The sequence below is a fragment of the Microcaecilia unicolor genome, chromosome 7 (assembly GCF_901765095.1).
Source record: "Microcaecilia unicolor chromosome 7, aMicUni1.1, whole genome shotgun sequence".
NCBI lineage: Eukaryota > Metazoa > Chordata > Amphibia > Gymnophiona > Siphonopidae > Microcaecilia > Microcaecilia unicolor.
Genome location: NC_044037.1, coordinates 152,689,426 through 152,708,762, shown reverse-complemented (window position 1 = coordinate 152,708,762; position 19,337 = coordinate 152,689,426). Strand labels below are relative to the sequence as shown.

At 44.4% G+C, this 19,337-nt stretch overlaps 1 protein-coding gene across 1 annotated transcript in view; it reads right to left on the bottom strand.

The window, feature by feature from the left end:
• Nucleotides 1–19,337, bottom strand: part of IQCA1 (IQ motif containing with AAA domain 1) — an 827,164-nt gene that overhangs the window by 564,711 nt on the left and 243,116 nt on the right. Inside the window, exon 6 of the mRNA XM_030209164.1 lies at nt 14,978–15,183. Coding sequence (XP_030065024.1) covers nt 14,978–15,183 — 206 coding nt within the window. The remainder of the gene's footprint in view (nt 1–14,977; nt 15,184–19,337) is intronic.

Here is a 19,337-nt window from a genome sequence, read left to right as displayed (position 1 = left end):
AGCCTCTTGGGGGTTCAGTTTAATTTTAGTTTGTGGTTACTTATTCTGTACTTGGTGAGGATGTATCTGTGTTTTATTTATTTATTTAATTGCTGCATTTGTATCTCACATTTTCCCACCTCTTTGCAGGCTCAATGTGGCTTACATTATGCCGCAATGACAATCGTCATTAACGGTGTGAGAAGAGCAAAGTATTAATACAATACAATTAAGGTGTTCTATGTTTGTGAAAAAAACATGGTTTTCTGTTGGCAGGATCATTTTTACTAATGTCTTGTTCAGTTTTACAATGGGTGTATTGATGTTCTAGTGCTCACTGCAGTGTTTAAGATGCTGCCTTTCCTAGGTACACCCTTGTTGTGTGACTCATGGATTATTACGGTACTAAAAATAATATTTTCATATAGAGGAGGGGGTGTTAAAAAATGATCGACCCCGGGTGTCAAATACACTAGCAGGGGCATTTTTGAAAGAGAAGAACGCCCATCTTCTGACACAAATCGGGAGATGGGCATCCTTCTCTCAGGGTCGCCCAAATCGGCATAATCGAAAGCCGATTTTGGGCGTCCTCAACTGCTTTACGTCGCGGGGACGACCAAAGTTCACGGGGAGGGGGGGGGGTGTCGGCAGTGTACCGAAGGTGGGACGGGGGCGTGGTTAAGAGATGGGCATCCTCGGCCAATAATGGAAAAAAGAAGGGCATCCCTGACAAGCATTTGGCCGACTTTACTTGGTCCCTTTTATTTCATGACCAAGCCTCGAAAAGGTGCCCGAACTGACCAGATGACCAATGGAGGGAATCGGGGATGACCTCCCCTTACTCCCCCCCAGTGGTCAACAACCCCCTCCCACCCTAAAAAAAATATTTAAAAAACATTTTTTTTCAGCCGCTATGCCAGCCTCAAATGTCATACCCAGCTCCATCACAGCAGGTCCCTGGAGCAGTTTTTAGTGGGTACAGAGCACTTCAGGCAGGCGGACCCAGGCCCCCCCCCCCCACCTGTTACACTTGTGGTGATAAATGTGAGCCCTCCAAAACCCACCCGAAACCCACTTTACCCACATGTAGGTGCTCCCCTTCATCCCTAAGGGCTATGGTAGTGGTGTACAGTTGTGGGGAGTGGGGTTTGGGGGGCTCAGCACCAAAGGTAAGGGAGCTATGCACCTGGGAGCAATTTGTGAAGTCCACTGCATTGCCCTCTAGGGTGCCTGGTTGGTGTCCTCGCATGTCAGGGGGACGAGTGCACTATGAATGCTGGCTCCTCCCATGACCAAATGGCTTGGATTTGGTCGTTTTTGAGATGGTCATCCTCGGTTTCCATTATCGCCGAAAACCGGGGATGACCATCTCTAAGGTCGACCTAAATGTTGAGATTTGGGCGTCCCCGACTGTATTACTGAAATGAAAGATGGATGTCCATCTTGTTTCGATAATACGGGTTTCCCCGCCCCTTCGCCGGCACGTCCTTAGAGATGGACGCCCTTAGAGATGGCCGTCCCCGTTCGATTATGCCCCTCCACGTATGCCACTGAAATTCCTAGACTGCTTCTTGGAGCAACTGGTCCAGAAACTGACATGAGGGGGAGCTATTTCAGATCTAGTCCTTAGTGGAATGCAGGGCATAGTACGAGAGGTAACAGTGTTGAGTATGCTGGAAAACAGTGATCATAAGACCCTGAGAAAATAATTTAGGAGACTGCCACAAGGAGTGTGCAAGAGAGAGGCTGGAACCAATTTGGTTAGAAAAATTAAATATCCACACAATAAAGGTAGAACAGAAACAGGTATTTAACATTTTTAAGAACTGAAATGTTCAGCTTGGAGGAAATGTGCATCTCTTTTACTTTTGTATTTTGCACAGTACAGAAGGAAATGTACTATAGCTTCTTTTTCCAGTATTGTATTGTTTATAGCATTTGACTTATTGTATTAGGCAAGGTTCTGCCTTGTTCTGTATGACTGTCTAAGGTGAAAGATACTGCTAACACATGTAATTTTCTCTGGCATCTGTAGCTCATTCCAGTTTACAAACAGTAGCTATATTAGTGCTGTAGCAATCAGTGCAATATTTACAATGCTGTTTTTTCCATATATAAAGTTACTGCAGTACAGGCAGAAGGGCTGTTACAGTATGGTTTAGTTTGTTATGTAGGTTTTGAAAGTCTTTTTTCAGCATTTTGTGTTATTTCATGGGCAGTCCCATTTTAAACAGGTTGTAAAAGACGGCATTGAGATGTGCACGTCAATATGTCTCCAGTTTCATAAGCATATTATAACAGAATCTGTCAACATAGAATCTGTTCAAAAATACAGGGCAAATGGGCAGTTATGGGTCAGGTTTGTGCAGCACAAACATACATTTTAGCAAAATAAACATAAAAAATAGCGATGGTTTCAAATGCCAGCACATACACTTGTATGTTGTACAATGGCTATAAACAGGTATATGCTAGCACATACCTGTTTATCTTTGCAATTTTTAGAAACATAACTATGTATTATCAGGACACCATCACAGAGATCTGTTTCTCTACCAGTTTGGCTTGAGAGGGGGGACAGAAATCACTGGGGAAATTAAGGGGGCAACTTCCCCTAATCCCTTCAATGGAGTGCTGCTCAATAACAGCTGTTTACCAAATCCTAAATGTGCTTGGATCCAGAGCCGGTGCTAGGGTCTCGTGCCCCCTGCAAACTATCAGTTGGCACCCCCCCCCCCCCCCATCCAGCATCTCCTTTCTCTCTTCTACCTCCTACTTCTCCCACCCAGCCCTCTTTCTCAGCCCAGTGCCTTAAAAGTTGAAGAACTAAAGCTTTTTTTTCTCGATAGCTTTTTAATTTATTTAAAAGCTTCCCATATGTAGATATAAATACCATGAAATAAAATTGAATATCACTAAAACTGCTACCTAAAAATTATTGTAGCTGGTGGAAAAGGCTGTATTTTGTGCTCCTTTTTCTACACTGTTCTATACAACAGTAATATATGGCCAAATTTCAGTAAGGGTATCCTTTTTACTGATGGGTTCATCTTAACTGTTGTTGTAATCTGCCATGGGAAGCCTGATGTTATAAAGATTGGAAGTAAAATTAAATTCTCCTTTCATTGGAGCACATGGAATCACATCTTCACCTCATCTCTTTTGTACAAATGGATTATTCTGTTTTTTTGTACAAATGGATTATTCTGTTTTGAGCATGTTTCAGGGACAAGTGGTTTTCAGAAGACAAAATAATAAAAATATTTTCTTTCATGTAGATCTCTCATTTGCTTAAACATAACTAAATGGGCTATAAGCCCCTAATGCAGTTCATTGGTTTTCTTATATTTTGTCCTTGTGATGATTTATACTGTTCCAATCCCCCTTCTTCTCCCTGCTGCTGCCACCGCAGTAATGCCGCCATCCCCCTCCCGCACACTGCAACCCTCCTCTCCTACAGGCTACAATCCTCCCAAGAAGACCTACCTTGATCCTAGAAAGCTGCCCTGGTGGTGTAGTGGCCTCTGTGGCTGCGGGGGCAAGAAAGAATGCCATCTTTCTTGCCCTCTGTTGCTCCTCCATCTCCGCTTTGCTCTCCTGTGTTGCGGGCAGCGCCCCTGGGTTTTCAAAATGGCTGCCAAGACAGAAACCTTGGCAGCCATTTTACTTACTATACTCTTATCCTGCCCAAAATACACCCAGACCATGCACCCTTGTCATTTGAACTTACTAGGGTTTTAGATGTGCATATCCTGCCTTTGTAAAATGGGAACTTAGATGTTTATGCAAGATCAACATTTCAGTGCCAGTTTATACACGTCTCAAAAGCAAACAAGACTTGTGAAGTGTCTAGCAGTAGAAGGAGAATGTGTTACTGTTCCTAAGGTGAAACCACAGTTTAAACAAGAGTGGAGGAACAGCCTAATGGTTAGTGCAGTGGGCATTGATCCTAGCAACCTGGGTTTGATTCCCACTGTAGCTCCTTGAGACCTTGGACAAGCCACTTAACCCTCCATTGCCCCAGGTACAAAAAACTTACATTGTGAGCCCCCTAGGGACAGAGAAAGTACCTGTATATAATGCGTACAGCACTGCATACATCTAGTAGCATTACAGAAATGATTAGTAGGAGATAGAAAAAAAATTTTTGTATGGTGACTCAGTAAGGCTAAAGGTCTTAGCATCATTGTTGAGAGAATGTAGAGTGTGTGCGGTTCTATACTGAGTTTCTGTGCAATCTGTATAGGATTTCTTTTTGCATATACAGTGGTGGAAATAAGTATTTGATCCCTTGCTGATTTTGTAAGTTTGCCCACTGACAAAGACATGAGCAGCCCATAATTGAAGGGTAGGTTATTGGTAACAGTGAGAGATAGCACATCACAAATTAAATCCGGAAAATCACATTGTGGAAAGTATATGAATTTATTTGCATTCTGCAGAGGGAAATAAGTATTTGATCCCTCTGGCAAACAAGACCTAATACTTGGTGGCAAAACCCTTGTTGGCAAGCACAGCGGTCAGACGTCTTCTGTAGTTGATGATGAGGTTTGCACACATGTCAGGAGGAATTTTGGTCCACTCCTCTTTGCAGATCATCTCTAAATCATTAAGAGTTCTGGGCTGTCGCTTGGCAACTCGCAGCTTCAGCTCCCTCCATAAGTTTTCAATGGGATTAAGGTCTGGTGACTGGCTAGGCCACTCCATGACCCTAATGTGCTTCTTCCTGAGCCACTCCTTTGTTGCCTTGGCTGTATGTTTTGGGTCATTGTCGTGCTGGAAGACCCAGCCACGACCCATTTTTAAGGCCCTGGCGGAGGGAAGGAGGTTGTCACTCAGAATTGTACGGTACATGGCCCCATCCATTCTCCCATTGATGCGGTGAAGTAGTCCTGTGCCCTTAGCAGAGAAACACCCCCAAAACATAACATTTCCACCTCCATGCTTGACAGTGGGGACGGTGTTCTTTGGGTCATAGGCAGCATTTCTCTTCCTCCAAACACGGCGAGTTGAGTTCATGCCAAAGAGCTCAATTTTTTTCTCATCTGACCACAGCACCTTCTCCCAATCACTCTCGGCATCATCCAGGTGTTCACTGGCAAACTTCAGACGGGCCGTCACATGTGCCTTCCGGAGCAGGGGGACCTTGCGGGCACTGCAGGATTGCAATCCGTTATGTCGTAATGTGTTACCAATGGTTTTCGTGGTGACAGTGGTCCCAGCTGCCTTGAGATCATTGACAAGTTCCCCCCTTGTAGTTGTAGGCTGATTTCTAACCTTCCTCATGATCAAGGATACCCCACGAGGTGAGATTTTGCGTGGAGCCCCAGATCTTTGTCGATTGACAGTCATTTTGTACTTCTTCCATTTTCTTACTATGGCACCAACAGTTGTCTCCTTCTCGCCCAGCGTCTTACTGATGGTTTTGTAGCCCATTCCAGCCTTGTGCAGGTGTATGATCTTGTCCCTGACATCCTTAGACAGCTCCTTGCTCTTGGCCATTTTGTAGAGGTTAGAGTCTGACTGATTCACTGAGTCTGTGGACAGGTGTCTTTCATACAGGTGACCATTGCCGACAGCTGTCTGTCATGCAGGTAACGAGTTGATTTGGAGCATCTACCTGGTCTGTAGGGGCCAGATCTCTTACTGGTTGGTGGGGGATCAAATACTTATTTCCCTCTGCAGAATGCAAATAAATTCATATACTTTCCACAATGTGATTTTCCGGATTTAATTTGTGATGTGCTATCTCTCACTGTTACCAATAACCTACCCTTCAATTATGGGCTGCTCATGTCTTTGTCAGTGGGCAAACTTACAAAATCAGCAAGGGATCAAATACTTATTTCCACCACTGTAGAAGCATTTGTTGAACGACTTCATTTCATTTATGTTATTTATATCCTACTTATCACTACACTCCTAAGTGGGTAACAATAAGCATTTACAAAATATGACATAACAGGTCACATATACAGTGGGGGAAATAAGTATTTGATCCCTTGCTGATTTTGTAAGTTTGCCCACTGACAAAGACATGAGCAGCCCATAATTGAAGGGTAGGTTATTGGTAACAGTGAGAGATAGCACATCACAAATTAAATCCGGAAAATCACATTGTGGAAAGTATATGAATTTATTTGCATTCTGCAGAGGGAAATAAGTATTTGATCCCCCACCAACCAGTAAGAGATCTGGCCCCTACAGACCAGGTAGATGCTCCAAATCAACTCGTTACCTGCATGACAGACAGCTGTCGGCAATGGTCACCTGTATGAAAGACACCTGTCCACAGACTCAGTGAATCAGTCAGACTCTAACCTCTACAAAATGGCCAAGAGCAAGGAGCTGTCTAAGGATGTCAGGGACAAGATCATACACCTGCACAAGGCTGGAATGGGCTACAAAACCATCAGTAAGACGCTGGGCGAGAAGGAGACAACTGTTGGTGCCATAGTAAGAAAATGGAAGAAGTACAAAATGACTGTCAATCGACAAAGATCTGGGGCTCCACGCAAAATCTCACCTCGTGGGGTATCCTTGATCATGAGGAAGGTTAGAAATCAGCCTACAACTACAAGGGGGGAACTTGTCAATGATCTCAAGGCAGCTGGGACCACTGTCACCACGAAAACCATTGGTAACACATTACGACATAACGGATTGCAATCCTGCAGTGCCCGCAAGGTCCTCCTGCTCCGGAAGGCACATGTGACGGCCCATCTGAAGTTTGCCAGTGAACACCTGGATGATGCCGAGAGTGATTGGGAGAAGGTGCTGTGGTCAGATGAGACAAAAATTGAGCTCTTTGGCATGAACTCAACTCGCCGTGTTTGGAGGAAGAGAAATGCTGCCTATGACCCAAAGAACACCGTCCCCACTGTCAAGCATGGAGGTGGAAATGTTATGTTTTGGGGGTGTTTCTCTGCTAAGGGCACAGGACTACTTCACCGCATCAATGGGAGAATGGATGGGGCCATGTACCGTACAATTCTGAGTGACAACCTCCTTCCCTCCGCCAGGGCCTTAAAAATGGGTCGTGGCTGGGTCTTCCAGCACGACAATGACCCAAAACATACAGCCAAGGCAACAAAGGAGTGGCTCAGGAAGAAGCACATTAGGGTCATGGAGTGGCCTAGCCAGTCACCAGACCTTAATCCCATTGAAAACTTATGGAGGGAGCTGAAGCTGCGAGTTGCCAAGCGACAGCCCAGAACTCTTAATGATTTAGAGATGATCTGCAAAGAGGAGTGGACCAAAATTCCTCCTGACATGTGTGCAAACCTCATCATCAACTACAGAAGACGTCTGACCGCTGTGCTTGCCAACAAGGGTTTTGCCACCAAGTATTAGGTCTTGTTTGCCAGAGGGATCAAATACTTATTTCCCTCTGCAGAATGCAAATAAATTCATATACTTTCCACAATGTGATTTTCCGGATTTAATTTGTGATGTGCTATCTCTCACTGTTACCAATAACCTACCCTTCAATTATGGGCTGCTCATGTCTTTGTCAGTGGGCAAACTTACAAAATCAGCAAGGGATCAAATACTTATTTCCACCACTGTAGAAGCATTTGTTGAACGACTTCATTTCATTTATGTTATTTATATCCTACTTATCACTACACTCCTAAGTGGGTAACAATAAGCATTTACAAAATATGACATAACAGGTCACATATACAGTGGGGGAAATAAGTATTTGATCCCTTGCTGATTTTGTAAGTTTGCCCACTGACAAAGACATGAGCAGCCCATAATTGAAGGGTAGGTTATTGGTAACAGTGAGAGATAGCACATCACAAATTAAATCCGGAAAATCACATTGTGGAAAGTATATGAATTTATTTGCATTCTGCAGAGGGAAATAAGTATTTGATCCCCCACCAACCAGTAAGAGATCTGGCCCCTACAGACCAGGTAGATGCTCCAAATCAACTCGTTACCTGCATGACAGACAGCTGTCGGCAATGGTCACCTGTATGAAAGACACCTGTCCACAGACTCAGTGAATCAGTCAGACTCTAACCTCTACAAAATGGCCAAGAGCAAGGAGCTGTCTAAGGATGTCAGGGACAAGATCATACACCTGCACAAGGCTGGAATGGGCTACAAAACCATCAGTAAGACGCTGGGCGAGAAGGAGACAACTGTTGGTGCCATAGTAAGAAAATGGAAGAAGTACAAAATGACTGTCAATCGACAAAGATCTGGGGCTCCACGCAAAATCTCACCTCGTGGGGTATCCTTGATCATGAGGAAGGTTAGAAATCAGCCTACAACTACAAGGGGGGAACTTGTCAATGATCTCAAGGCAGCTGGGACCACTGTCACCACGAAAACCATTGGTAACACATTACGACATAACGGATTGCAATCCTGCAGTGCCCGCAAGGTCCTCCTGCTCCGGAAGGCACATGTGACGGCCCATCTGAAGTTTGCCAGTGAACACCTGGATGATGCCGAGAGTGATTGGGAGAAGGTGCTGTGGTCAGATGAGACAAAAATTGAGCTCTTTGGCATGAACTCAACTCGCCGTGTTTGGAGGAAGAGAAATGCTGCCTATGACCCAAAGAACACCGTCCCCACTGTCAAGCATGGAGGTGGAAATGTTATGTTTTGGGGGTGTTTCTCTGCTAAGGGCACAGGACTACTTCACCGCATCAATGGGAGAATGGATGGGGCCATGTACCGTACAATTCTGAGTGACAACCTCCTTCCCTCCGCCAGGGCCTTAAAAATGGGTCGTGGCTGGGTCTTCCAGCACGACAATGACCCAAAACATACAGCCAAGGCAACAAAGGAGTGGCTCAGGAAGAAGCACATTAGGGTCATGGAGTGGCCTAGCCAGTCACCAGACCTTAATCCCATTGAAAACTTATGGAGGGAGCTGAAGCTGCGAGTTGCCAAGCGACAGCCCAGAACTCTTAATGATTTAGAGATGATCTGCAAAGAGGAGTGGACCAAAATTCCTCCTGACATGTGTGCAAACCTCATCATCAACTACAGAAGACGTCTGACCGCTGTGCTTGCCAACAAGGGTTTTGCCACCAAGTATTAGGTCTTGTTTGCCAGAGGGATCAAATACTTATTTCCCTCTGCAGAATGCAAATAAATTCATATACTTTCCACAATGTGATTTTCCGGATTTAATTTGTGATGTGCTATCTCTCACTGTTACCAATAACCTACCCTTCAATTATGGGCTGCTCATGTCTTTGTCAGTGGGCAAACTTACAAAATCAGCAAGGGATCAAATACTTATTTCCCCCACTGTACATATCTACTATAATAATTTGCAGCTCCAACGCTCTGAAGCTGACTGCCAGGAAGTTGAAGCCCGGTTCGTAATGTCTGAAGCCTTCCGGTGATGTCACTGTGTTGCCTGGGAAACCGCGATGCGACTCAAGCACGGGCGCTACGAGTTTGCACCACCATCTCCATCCCCTCCCAGTTCAGCAGTCCGGCCTCCCCCCTGTACGTCACCCCCTCCCTCTGTCTCTGTGGCCTCCGAGTGCAAGGAGGACCTGTGCGAGTGCCCCAGCCCTTTGTACGTGGCAGCTGCTGTTTAAAAGGTTTTACCTCCTGCTCGGCCGGCAACACTCAAGTCCACCAAGTACAGACGCCGCTTCAGACAGGCTGTGGTTCGCTGCTCCTGTGGTCCTGCCCTTCCGCAAACAGAAAATGAGGGCGGGACCAGAGGAACAGCGAACCACAGCCTGTCTGAAGTGGCGTCTGTACTTGGTGGACTTGAGCGTTGCCGGCCGAGCAGGAGGTAAAACGTTTTAAACAGCAGTTGCCACATACGAAAGGCTGGGGCACTCGCACACGTCCTCCTTGCACTCGGAGGCCACAGAGACAGAGGGAGGGAGGCGCTGGGCACTAGAAATTGGAGAGGGGGTTCCTGAGACGAGGGAGGGTCCTGAGACGAGAGAGGGAGGAGGGGTGGAGGTCCTGAGAGGGGGAGGAGGTCCTCAGACGAGAAAGGGTGGGGGGTCCTGGGGGCTGATGAGGAGGGGGGAGGAGGAGGAGTGGGGAGGGGGCCCTGGAACCTTGCTAGTGCCCGTTTCCTTTCTGTTGGAAACGGGCCTCTTTTACTAGTAAAATATACTTGTCTGACCTTGGATTCTAAATGATGCTATCAATTATAATGGTAATTTTACTAAGTTGCTCAAACTAGCTTGGGGGAGTACTTTATTCCTAGAAGACCTTGGTGAAATATGTGCAAAAATATTACTTTGGCTTACTTCTCCCAGTACCTAGCTTGCCCCCTCCCCCACCACCACCACCACCAAATATTTCTGTCTAGACATGCCACTGACTTCTAATCTGCAGTAGGGGAGGGGGTAGAGTTTAACAATGTGTTCCTGCACAGCTGCACTATAGCTTGAGGGAAAACAACCTGAAAGGAAATGACCTAGTAGTTTGAGCAGTGGTTCACATCCTTTCTTCTGTTGTGACACACCTAACAGCTAATGTTCACTTGCATGGCACACTGAATACTACAATTCACAGCTGAACAAAAAAAAAAAACCTATGTATCATTTCACTGCTGCTGACAATCATGCAAGAGAAATGCAGATGCAATGATGGTGACTTCTGGGGTGGAGGAGAGGGGTATGCCATAGGCCTGCAACATTTCCAGAAGGAGCTGAAGACAGGAGTAGGGACTAGTCATGGAGATTAAGGGGTCCTTTTACTAAGGCACGCTGAAAAATGGGCTGCACTAGGGTAGGCGCGTCTGTAAAAAAGGACTTTTTCAAATTTTTGCCAAAAATAGACGTGCAGCAAAATAAAAATTCCTGTGTATCCATTTTGGGACTGCGACCTTACTGCCAGCCACTGACTTCGCGGTAAGGTCTCTCGTGTTAACCGTGTGGTAATCGCCTACATAAGTACATAAGTAATGCCATACTGGGAAAAGACCAAGGGTCCATCGAGCCCAGCATCCTGTCCATGACAGCGGCCAATCCAGGCCAAGGGCACCTGGCAAGCTTCCCAACGTACAAACATTCTATACATGTTATTCCCGGAATTGTGGATTTTTCCCAAGTCCATTTAGTAGTGGTTTATGGACTTGTCCTTTAGGAAAACGTCCAACCCCTTTTTAAACTCTGCTAAGCTAACTGCCTTCACCACTTTCTCCGGCAACGAATTTCAGAGTTTAATTATATGTTGGGTGAAGAAACATTTTCTCCGACTTGTTTTAAATTTACTACACTGTAGTTTCATCGCATGCCCCCTAGTCCTAGTATTTTTGGAAAGCGTGAACAGACGCTTCACATCCACCTGTTCCACTCCACTCATTATTTTATATACCTCTATCATGTCTCCCCTCAGCCGTCTCTTCTCCAAGCTGAATAGCCTTAACCTCCTTAATCTTTCTTCATAGGGAAGTCGTCCCATCCCCGCTATCATTTTAGTCGCCCTTCGCTGCACCTTTTCCAATTCTACTATATCTTTCTTGAGATGCGGCGACCAGAATTGAACACAATACTCAAGGTGCGGTCGCACCATGGAGCAATACAACGGCATTATAACATCCTCACACCTGTTTTCCATACCTTTCCTAATAATACCCAACATTCTATTCGCTTTCCTAGCCGCAGCAGCACACTGAGCAGAAGGTTTCAGTGTATTATCGACGACGACACCCAGATCCCTTTCTTGGTCCGTAACTCCTAACGTGGAACCTTGCATGACGTAGCTATAATTCGTGCGTCAAGTCGGAGATACCGCCCGATTTTTGTCACAAGCCAGAAAATAAAATATTTTTTTCTGGTGCGCGTAATGGACGCAGGTCAAAAATGAAATTACCACACAGGACACGCGGTAGCCGGGCAGTAACTCAAAATTGACGTGCATTGGGCACGCGTAGGCGCCTACACTGCTTAGTAAAAGGACCTCTTAGTATTTGACTTCCTGGTTCTCAACGCTTCTCAACGTTTTTCAACCTGCCACACACGTTAAGAAAAGTACAAGGGTGCTGTCTGTCAAATTTTTGGTTTTTGGTGGCACACCTCCCAGCTCTAAGTGATTGAGAACCACTAAGTTAGAGCAATGGACTGAGAAACAGAAAAATCAGCGTTCAAATTATGTTTCTGCCATTAGTGACTAGCCCAAGGTCATAATGATTATCTCACATTAATTCAGGTACCCAATTAGATTGAAATATCTATGGGGCAAGGGCTATAGGTCTATTATACATGAATACTTAACACCACTGTACAGTGCTGTGTAAGTCCACTAGTGCTATAAAATAATAAATATTACTATTAGCTTCTGGCTGTGAGTGCACTGTGGAAGAAGGAGGGACAACCTGCAGCAGCTTTCTTATCAACTGAATTATCTCTAAAAGCGGTAATCTTCGGTACTAGCTGTGCAGCTGAAAGAGAAGCTGTCTTTAAAGGCTTCTGGATGTCATTTCTGATTTATACCCTCAGGCTATATATTTGACAACTCTGCCCTAAGTCATTTTTGTTACCTCCTCTGTGGCTTTTCTTCTTGTGTTTTATGTTTGAAATGTGGTGACTATAGCTCCTGGGTCTTAATTTCCAATCCTTGAGCACCACCAATCAGTCAGGTTTTTGGGATATCACTAATGAATATGTATGAAGGAGATCTGTATGCCTACTATCTCCCTTATATGCAAATCTCTCTTATGCATATTCATTAGGGACATCCTGAAAACTTGACTCATTGGCAACTGTCAAGGATTGGGAAAGAAGACCAAGGCTATAGCTACACAAAGAAGGCTAGGTATGGCATTATTATATTCTCTGTTTTGTTCTCCATTCCTGTCTTAATTCCAGACATTACCAGAATTTGCTTTTTGAGCTGCTGATCCACACTTAACGGAAAATTTAAGTATTTCCCAGAATTATTTTGCACCTGTGTACATTACATTTCATCTACCATTTAAATGCCCTGTTTCACGGTCTCAGAAGACCACTTTGACTAATGTTGTGTAATCTGAAAATCTGCATTTCATTCATAAGTATATTAAACAATACTAGACAATCACAGATTCCTGGAGAACTCCACTGTTTATCTTTCTCCATTTGGAAAATTGCCCATTTAATCCCCTTCTCTGTTGCCTATGTTTTAATTTGTTTCCAGTCCACAACAGAACATTGCTTTTTAATTCATGGTGTTTTAACTTCCTCTAAAGTCTCATATGGGGCTTTTTATTTATTTTATTTATTGGTTGCATTTGTATCCCACATTTTCCCACCTCTTTGCAGGCTCAATGTGGCTTACAATACATCATGAATAGTAGAGATACATGAGAATTGAACATTTAGTATTACAGAAGGCTCTTGGGTAACATGATAGTGAAAAGCATGATATTAATATAATAAGCAAATAGTAAAGACAGTTCTGGGTATATGTGGAGGAGTTCATATTTGTTGGTCTTTGTGGTATGCCTTATTAAAGAGATGGGTCTTCAATAGTTTGCGGAAGTTAGTTAGTTCGTAGAACGATTTTAAGTTGTGCGGCAGTGCGTTCCAGAATTGTGTGCTCAAGTAGGAAAAGGTTTGTGCGTGCATTAGTTTGTATTTTAGTCCTTTGCATTTGGGGAAATGAAGGTTGAGGAATGTGCGGGATGATTTCTTAGCATTCCTAGGTGGTAAGTCTATCAGGTCTGACATGTAGGCTGGAGCATCTACATGAATGATTTTGTGGACCAGGGTACATATTTTGAACGTGATGCATTCCTTAAGAGGGAGCCAATGCAGTTTTTCTCGTAGGAGTTTAGCACTCTCATATTTTGTTTTACCGAATATGAGTCTAGCTGCCGTGTTCTGGGCTGTCTGAAGTTTCTTGATTATTTGTTCTTTGCAGCCAGCATAGAGTGAGTTGCAGTAGTCTAAATGACTAAGTACTATTGATTGTACCAGGCCTCGGAAGACAGTCCTTGGGAAGAAAGGTCTTATTCTTTTTAGTTTCCACATTGAGTGGAACATCTTCTTGGTTGTGTTTTTTGCATGATTCTCACGTGTTAGGTGTTGATCAATGGTGACTCCGAGAATTTTTAGAGTGTCCGAAATTGGAAGATTCAGTGTAGGTGTGTTAATGGTGGTGAATTTGTTCGTGTTATAATGAGAGGTGAGTATTAGGCATTGGGTTTTTTCTGCATTGAGTTTAAGTCAAAATGCGTCTGCCCATGAATGCATGATATGTAGACTTAGGTTGATGTTGTTGGAAATTTCCTTTAAATCTTGTTTAAATGGGATGTAGATCGTTATGTCATCTGCGTATATGTATGGGTTGAGGTTTTGGTTTGATAGTAGTTTGGCCAAGGGTATCATCATTAAGTTGAATAAGGTCGGTGAGACGGGGGATCCCTGTGGGACTCCACATTCAGGTATCCATGTGGCTGATGTAGTCGAATTAGATGTCACTTGGTATGATCGTGTGGTTAGGAACCCCTTGAACCAATAGTAACATATACATAGTAACATAGTAGATGACGGCAGAAAAAGACCTGCATGGTCCATCCAGTCTGCCCAACAAGATAAACTCATATGTGCTACTTTTTGTGTATACCTTACCTTGATTTGTACCTGTTCTTTTCAGGGCACAGACGTGTAAGTCTGCCCACCAGGTTGGTATAAATCCTGATGTGCAAATTGAGTACAGATCCCTGCTATTCTGTAACACTGTACACATCTTTTGTGAATGCCCTGACCCGTCTATGCCCCTCCCATGGCCATGCCCCCTTCTGAGTTGTGTGTGATCCAATTTAGGTGACCATTGTTACAGAACGGTACATAGTTAGATTGGCACCCAAATCATAATTAGTGCCACTTAAGTACTTGTTAGCTCCAATAATTAAATCATTGGAACCCATTAACTAATTGTTTTGGGCTTGATCTGGTATCTGTGCATAATTTGGGGTGCACAAATTTAGGTGACCTTTATAGAATTTGGGGGGGGGGGTACCTGTGTTAAGGTAATCAAACATTAATTTGGCTACCAAGAGACTTCTTACCGGCATTCAATGAACCATTGGCGAATCACATCCTGGAGGCTTCCCTTGATGTCTGGTCCTTCTATTTCCTTTAGTGTGTCCTTGATTTGGACTAGAGCTTGCTGGTACTCTATCTCATGATCTTCCTGGATTTTACACCGCAGGGCATCTATAATCTGGACTTGTTGCTTGGCAGCACTAACTTTCTGGAAATGTGGCGGTGGAACCTGAGGACAAATATACACAATATTTGTTCAAGAACATAGCGGCCAGCTAAAAAAAGTCAATTCTTAAAACCTCACTGCTGTCACTATTCATAGCTACCATTTTCAATTATGACACTACCCTGCTTATTTTCAAAGGAGATTGCCAGCCATCTTCCGACACAAATCGGGAGATGGCCGGTGATCTCCTGAACCCGTCCAAATCAGTATAATCAAAAGCCAATTTTGGCCAGCGCCAACTGCTTTCCTTCGCGGAGCAGGCCAAACTTCAAGGGGGCATGTCGGTAGGGTAGCAAAGGCGGCATGGGGACGGGACGGGGCATGGTGAGGAGATGGACGGCTTCGCCCAATAATGGAACTGGAGCTGTAGAAGAAGGCAGTCAAGCTGCTTCTTGCAATTCTTGGAAGAGGTACAGGAGCATGTGTGAGCCAATTATTTTGTTAGCAGAGCAGACACAGTATCATCTGTGGTTTCCACTGAACATCGTTGGAGATAACATGGTTCTCCATGAGTGTCCCTGGCTTATAAGAATAGAAACACAGATATAAATACATCTGCAATTTCAAACAATGCCGAATTTCCAAGAGCTTCTCAAGAGTAGTAGTACTGAATCTGCTTCTGTTTGTTCTGGGACCGTGGTTGCAGGAAGATATATAACACAGCAGAAACTTGGCAGCGGAAGTTTTGGAACAGTCTATCTGGTTCTAGATAAGAAGGCAAGAAATGAAGAATTATATTTATCCTCTACGGAGAAGCTCCAGCTTATATGGATAACCTTATCAACTTACCACCTAGGAACTCTGACAGATCATCTCGTTCATACTTAACTCTCCATTACCCTACATGTTCTGGCCTCAAGTATAAAGCCACTTAAGCATCCACCTTCCCCTATGTTGGTGCTCATTTGTGGAATGGATTACCTAAATCTGTAAAAACTACTCCGGATCATCTGACCATCAGGAAAGCACTCAAGACCAGCTTATTTGGAATAGCTTATGCTAAAGTCCCGCTGTTGCATCCCTAACTGTTGAACTGTACTTATCTTATTGACATCCTCCACTTTTTACCCCTTCCCCTTCTCTGTAATTACTTACTGATCACTCCTACTTCCATGTACTTGATTGTTTATGCCAAATTAATGTATGCTTTTTCAGCCCTTTACTGTTGTAAGCCACATTGGGCCTGCCCGCGGGTGGGAAAATGTGGGATATAAATGCTATAAATAAATAAGAAAGTGCCCCAACTGAGCAGATGACCACCGGAGGGAATCGGGGATGACCTCCCCTTACTCCCCCAGTGGTCACCAACCCCCTCCCACCAAAAAAAACAAACAAATTAAAAATCATTTTTTTGCCAGCCTCTATGCCAGCCTCAAATGTCATACCCAGCTCCATGACAGCAGTATGCAGGTCCCTGGAGCAGTTTTTAGTGGGTGCAGTGCACTTCAGGCAGGTGGACCCAGGCCCATCCCCCCCTACCCCACTTGTAGTGGTAAATGGGAGCCCTCCAACCCCCCCCCCAAAACCCACTGTACCCACATGTAGGTACCCCCCTTCACCCCTTAGGGCTATGGTAGTGTTGTACAGTTGTGGGGAGTGGGTTTTGGGGGTTTTTTGGGGGGGCTCAGCACACAAGGTAAGGGAGGTGTGCACCTGGGAGCAATTTTTGAAGTCCACTGCAGTGCCCCCTAGGGTGTCCAGTTGGTGTACTGGCATGTGAGGGGGACCAGTGCACTACAAATGCTGGCTCCTCCCACGACCAAATGCCTTGGATTTGGCCGGGTTTGAGATGGCAGGCACTGGTTTCCATTATCGGCGAAAACCGATACCGGCCATCTCAAACCCGGCCATCTCTGACATTTGGCCAGCCCCAACTGTATTATCGAAATGAAAGATGGCCGGCCATCTTTTTCTATAATACCATTCGGGACCACTGTTTGCGGCGCCGGCCATCTATATGGCCAGCGCTGTTCGATTATGCCCCTCTATGTTTAAACCTCTGAAAACATATTTCAGGGGCCCTTTTACTAAAGCTTAGTGCACGCTAACAGAATTACCAAGCACTAAATGCTAAGAAGCCCATTTTATACCAATGAGCTTCTTAGCATTTAGGGTGCGCTAATTCTGATAGTGCGCTAAGCTTTAGTAAAAGAGCCCCCTAATGATATTATGACAAATGATAATGATTGTATAAGTCAAAATGTCCCTATGCCAACTATACTGTATAAGCATTCTTATTTTCTTTTAGAAAGCGTTCGCTTAATTTACACATCAATAGAACATTTTTATACTCGGATACTGCTTAGTGAAAATAGATTTTTATTCCCCTTAGGCTTTCCACAATGAAGTGTAATTTCCTAATGCTTTTTCAAAGTGTAAAGTTTGTTTTACTCACAAAAAACAGCTCTTACAAAATTGTGTGGAGTACATGTGCATAAAAAGTAGGTGGAAAGAATGCACACACTTTTATATAATGTGTACGTAGGCGTTCCCTGGAGCACAGTTAGGGTGGAGCTGGGGGTGGATTTGTGATATATGCAAATATTTTATAGAATATACATGTACGCACATAGAATATGTGCACAAATTTATACCATCTTTGGAACAGAGGTCAATTTGTACATGTGATTTTGGGGTCCTTTACTAAACAGTGGTAAAAAGTGGCCAGTGGTAGTGTGGGCGTGTGTTTTTGGCAGGCATTGGGCCAATTTTTTATCGTGGCTGGGGAAAAAGGCATTTTTCAATGGGGCAGTAAATGGCCGTGTACTAAAATTAAAAGTGGCGCACGGCTATTTACTGCCTGAGCCTGTACCGCTACCCACTGACCTAGCAGTAAGGGCTCACATGCTACTCACATGGTTATCATGCAGTGCACGCCAATGTGGCCGCACTGCCAATTACCGCTGGGAACTTCTCCGTGGTAGAAAATAGAAAAATATTTTCTACCGCAGGAAACAGAATGCGCTAACTTTGAAAGTACCGCAGGGCGCCCGAGCTACCCCGTGGTAGTGCCAATTTGGCACACGCTAATTGCTTAGTAAAAGGATCACTTTGTTCACTACTGAGGCTGGTTCTAGGTGCCTATGTATAAAGGCACATAGGCACTTATGATGTTTTTATAAAATACAATCTGCACCAAAATAGGCTTAAGATAGGTGCCTCTTTGAACTTCAACATAGGTGTCCTGTTATAAAACACTTTTGAGAGTAACAGCAGATTTGAGAGAAAGGGAGCGCACACTGAAATTAGCATCTCCACGCATGGGCAAGAGGAAGCATCATATATAAATGAGTGTTTAGCGGGTTTAACATTAAAAAATGTGGGATGCTCATCCTCCATGCTATTTATTTCACTGAGCACTTGCTAATGGCATGCTAGTTAATATCTGTCTCAATCCAGGTGAGAACATAACATTCATGCAATAGAGATGGCTCAGCTAATTCTGGCAGAAGTCTTATAAAATGAAGGTCATATCTATATGATGACTCTATAAATTGAAGCCATAGACCCTTGACGGTGAATGCATTTTACCACACTTCTCTTTGCCAAAACTAAGGGGTCCTTTTACTAAGGTGAACTGAAAAATGGCCTGCAGTAGTGTAGGCGTGGGTTTTGGGCACACACAGATCCATTTTTCAGCGCACCAGCAAAAAATGCCTTTTTTACTTTTTGCCAAAAATGGACGTGCAGCAAAATAAAAATTTCCGCACGTCCATTTTGGGTCTGAGACCTTACCGCCAGCCATCGACTCAGCTGTAAGGTCTCTTGCATTAACCATGCGGTAATCGCCTACGCGTGTCAAGTCATAGTTACCGCTCAATTTTTGCCGTGCACCAGAAAATAAAATACATTTTCTGGCTCACGTAATAAATGAAATTACCGCATGGGCCATAGGCGCCAACTTCGTGAGTGCTGTGGGTGCTTGAGCACCCCCAATATTTTAACCCACCCGCCCTCTTCTCCCTCAAAAGTCCTCTGTCCTCGCCTTCCTGCCGCCCAGAATTTAAAACTCATCTTACCTTGCTCGGTCCCGGCAGCAGTGAAAGGTGAGCAGGCTTGGCTTCAGACTCGCGAACTCTCTCAGCTCTGGTCCCGCCCTCATTTCCTGTTTCTGTGAGGGCGGGAACCAGAGCTGAGAGAGAAGGGAAGGCTGAAGC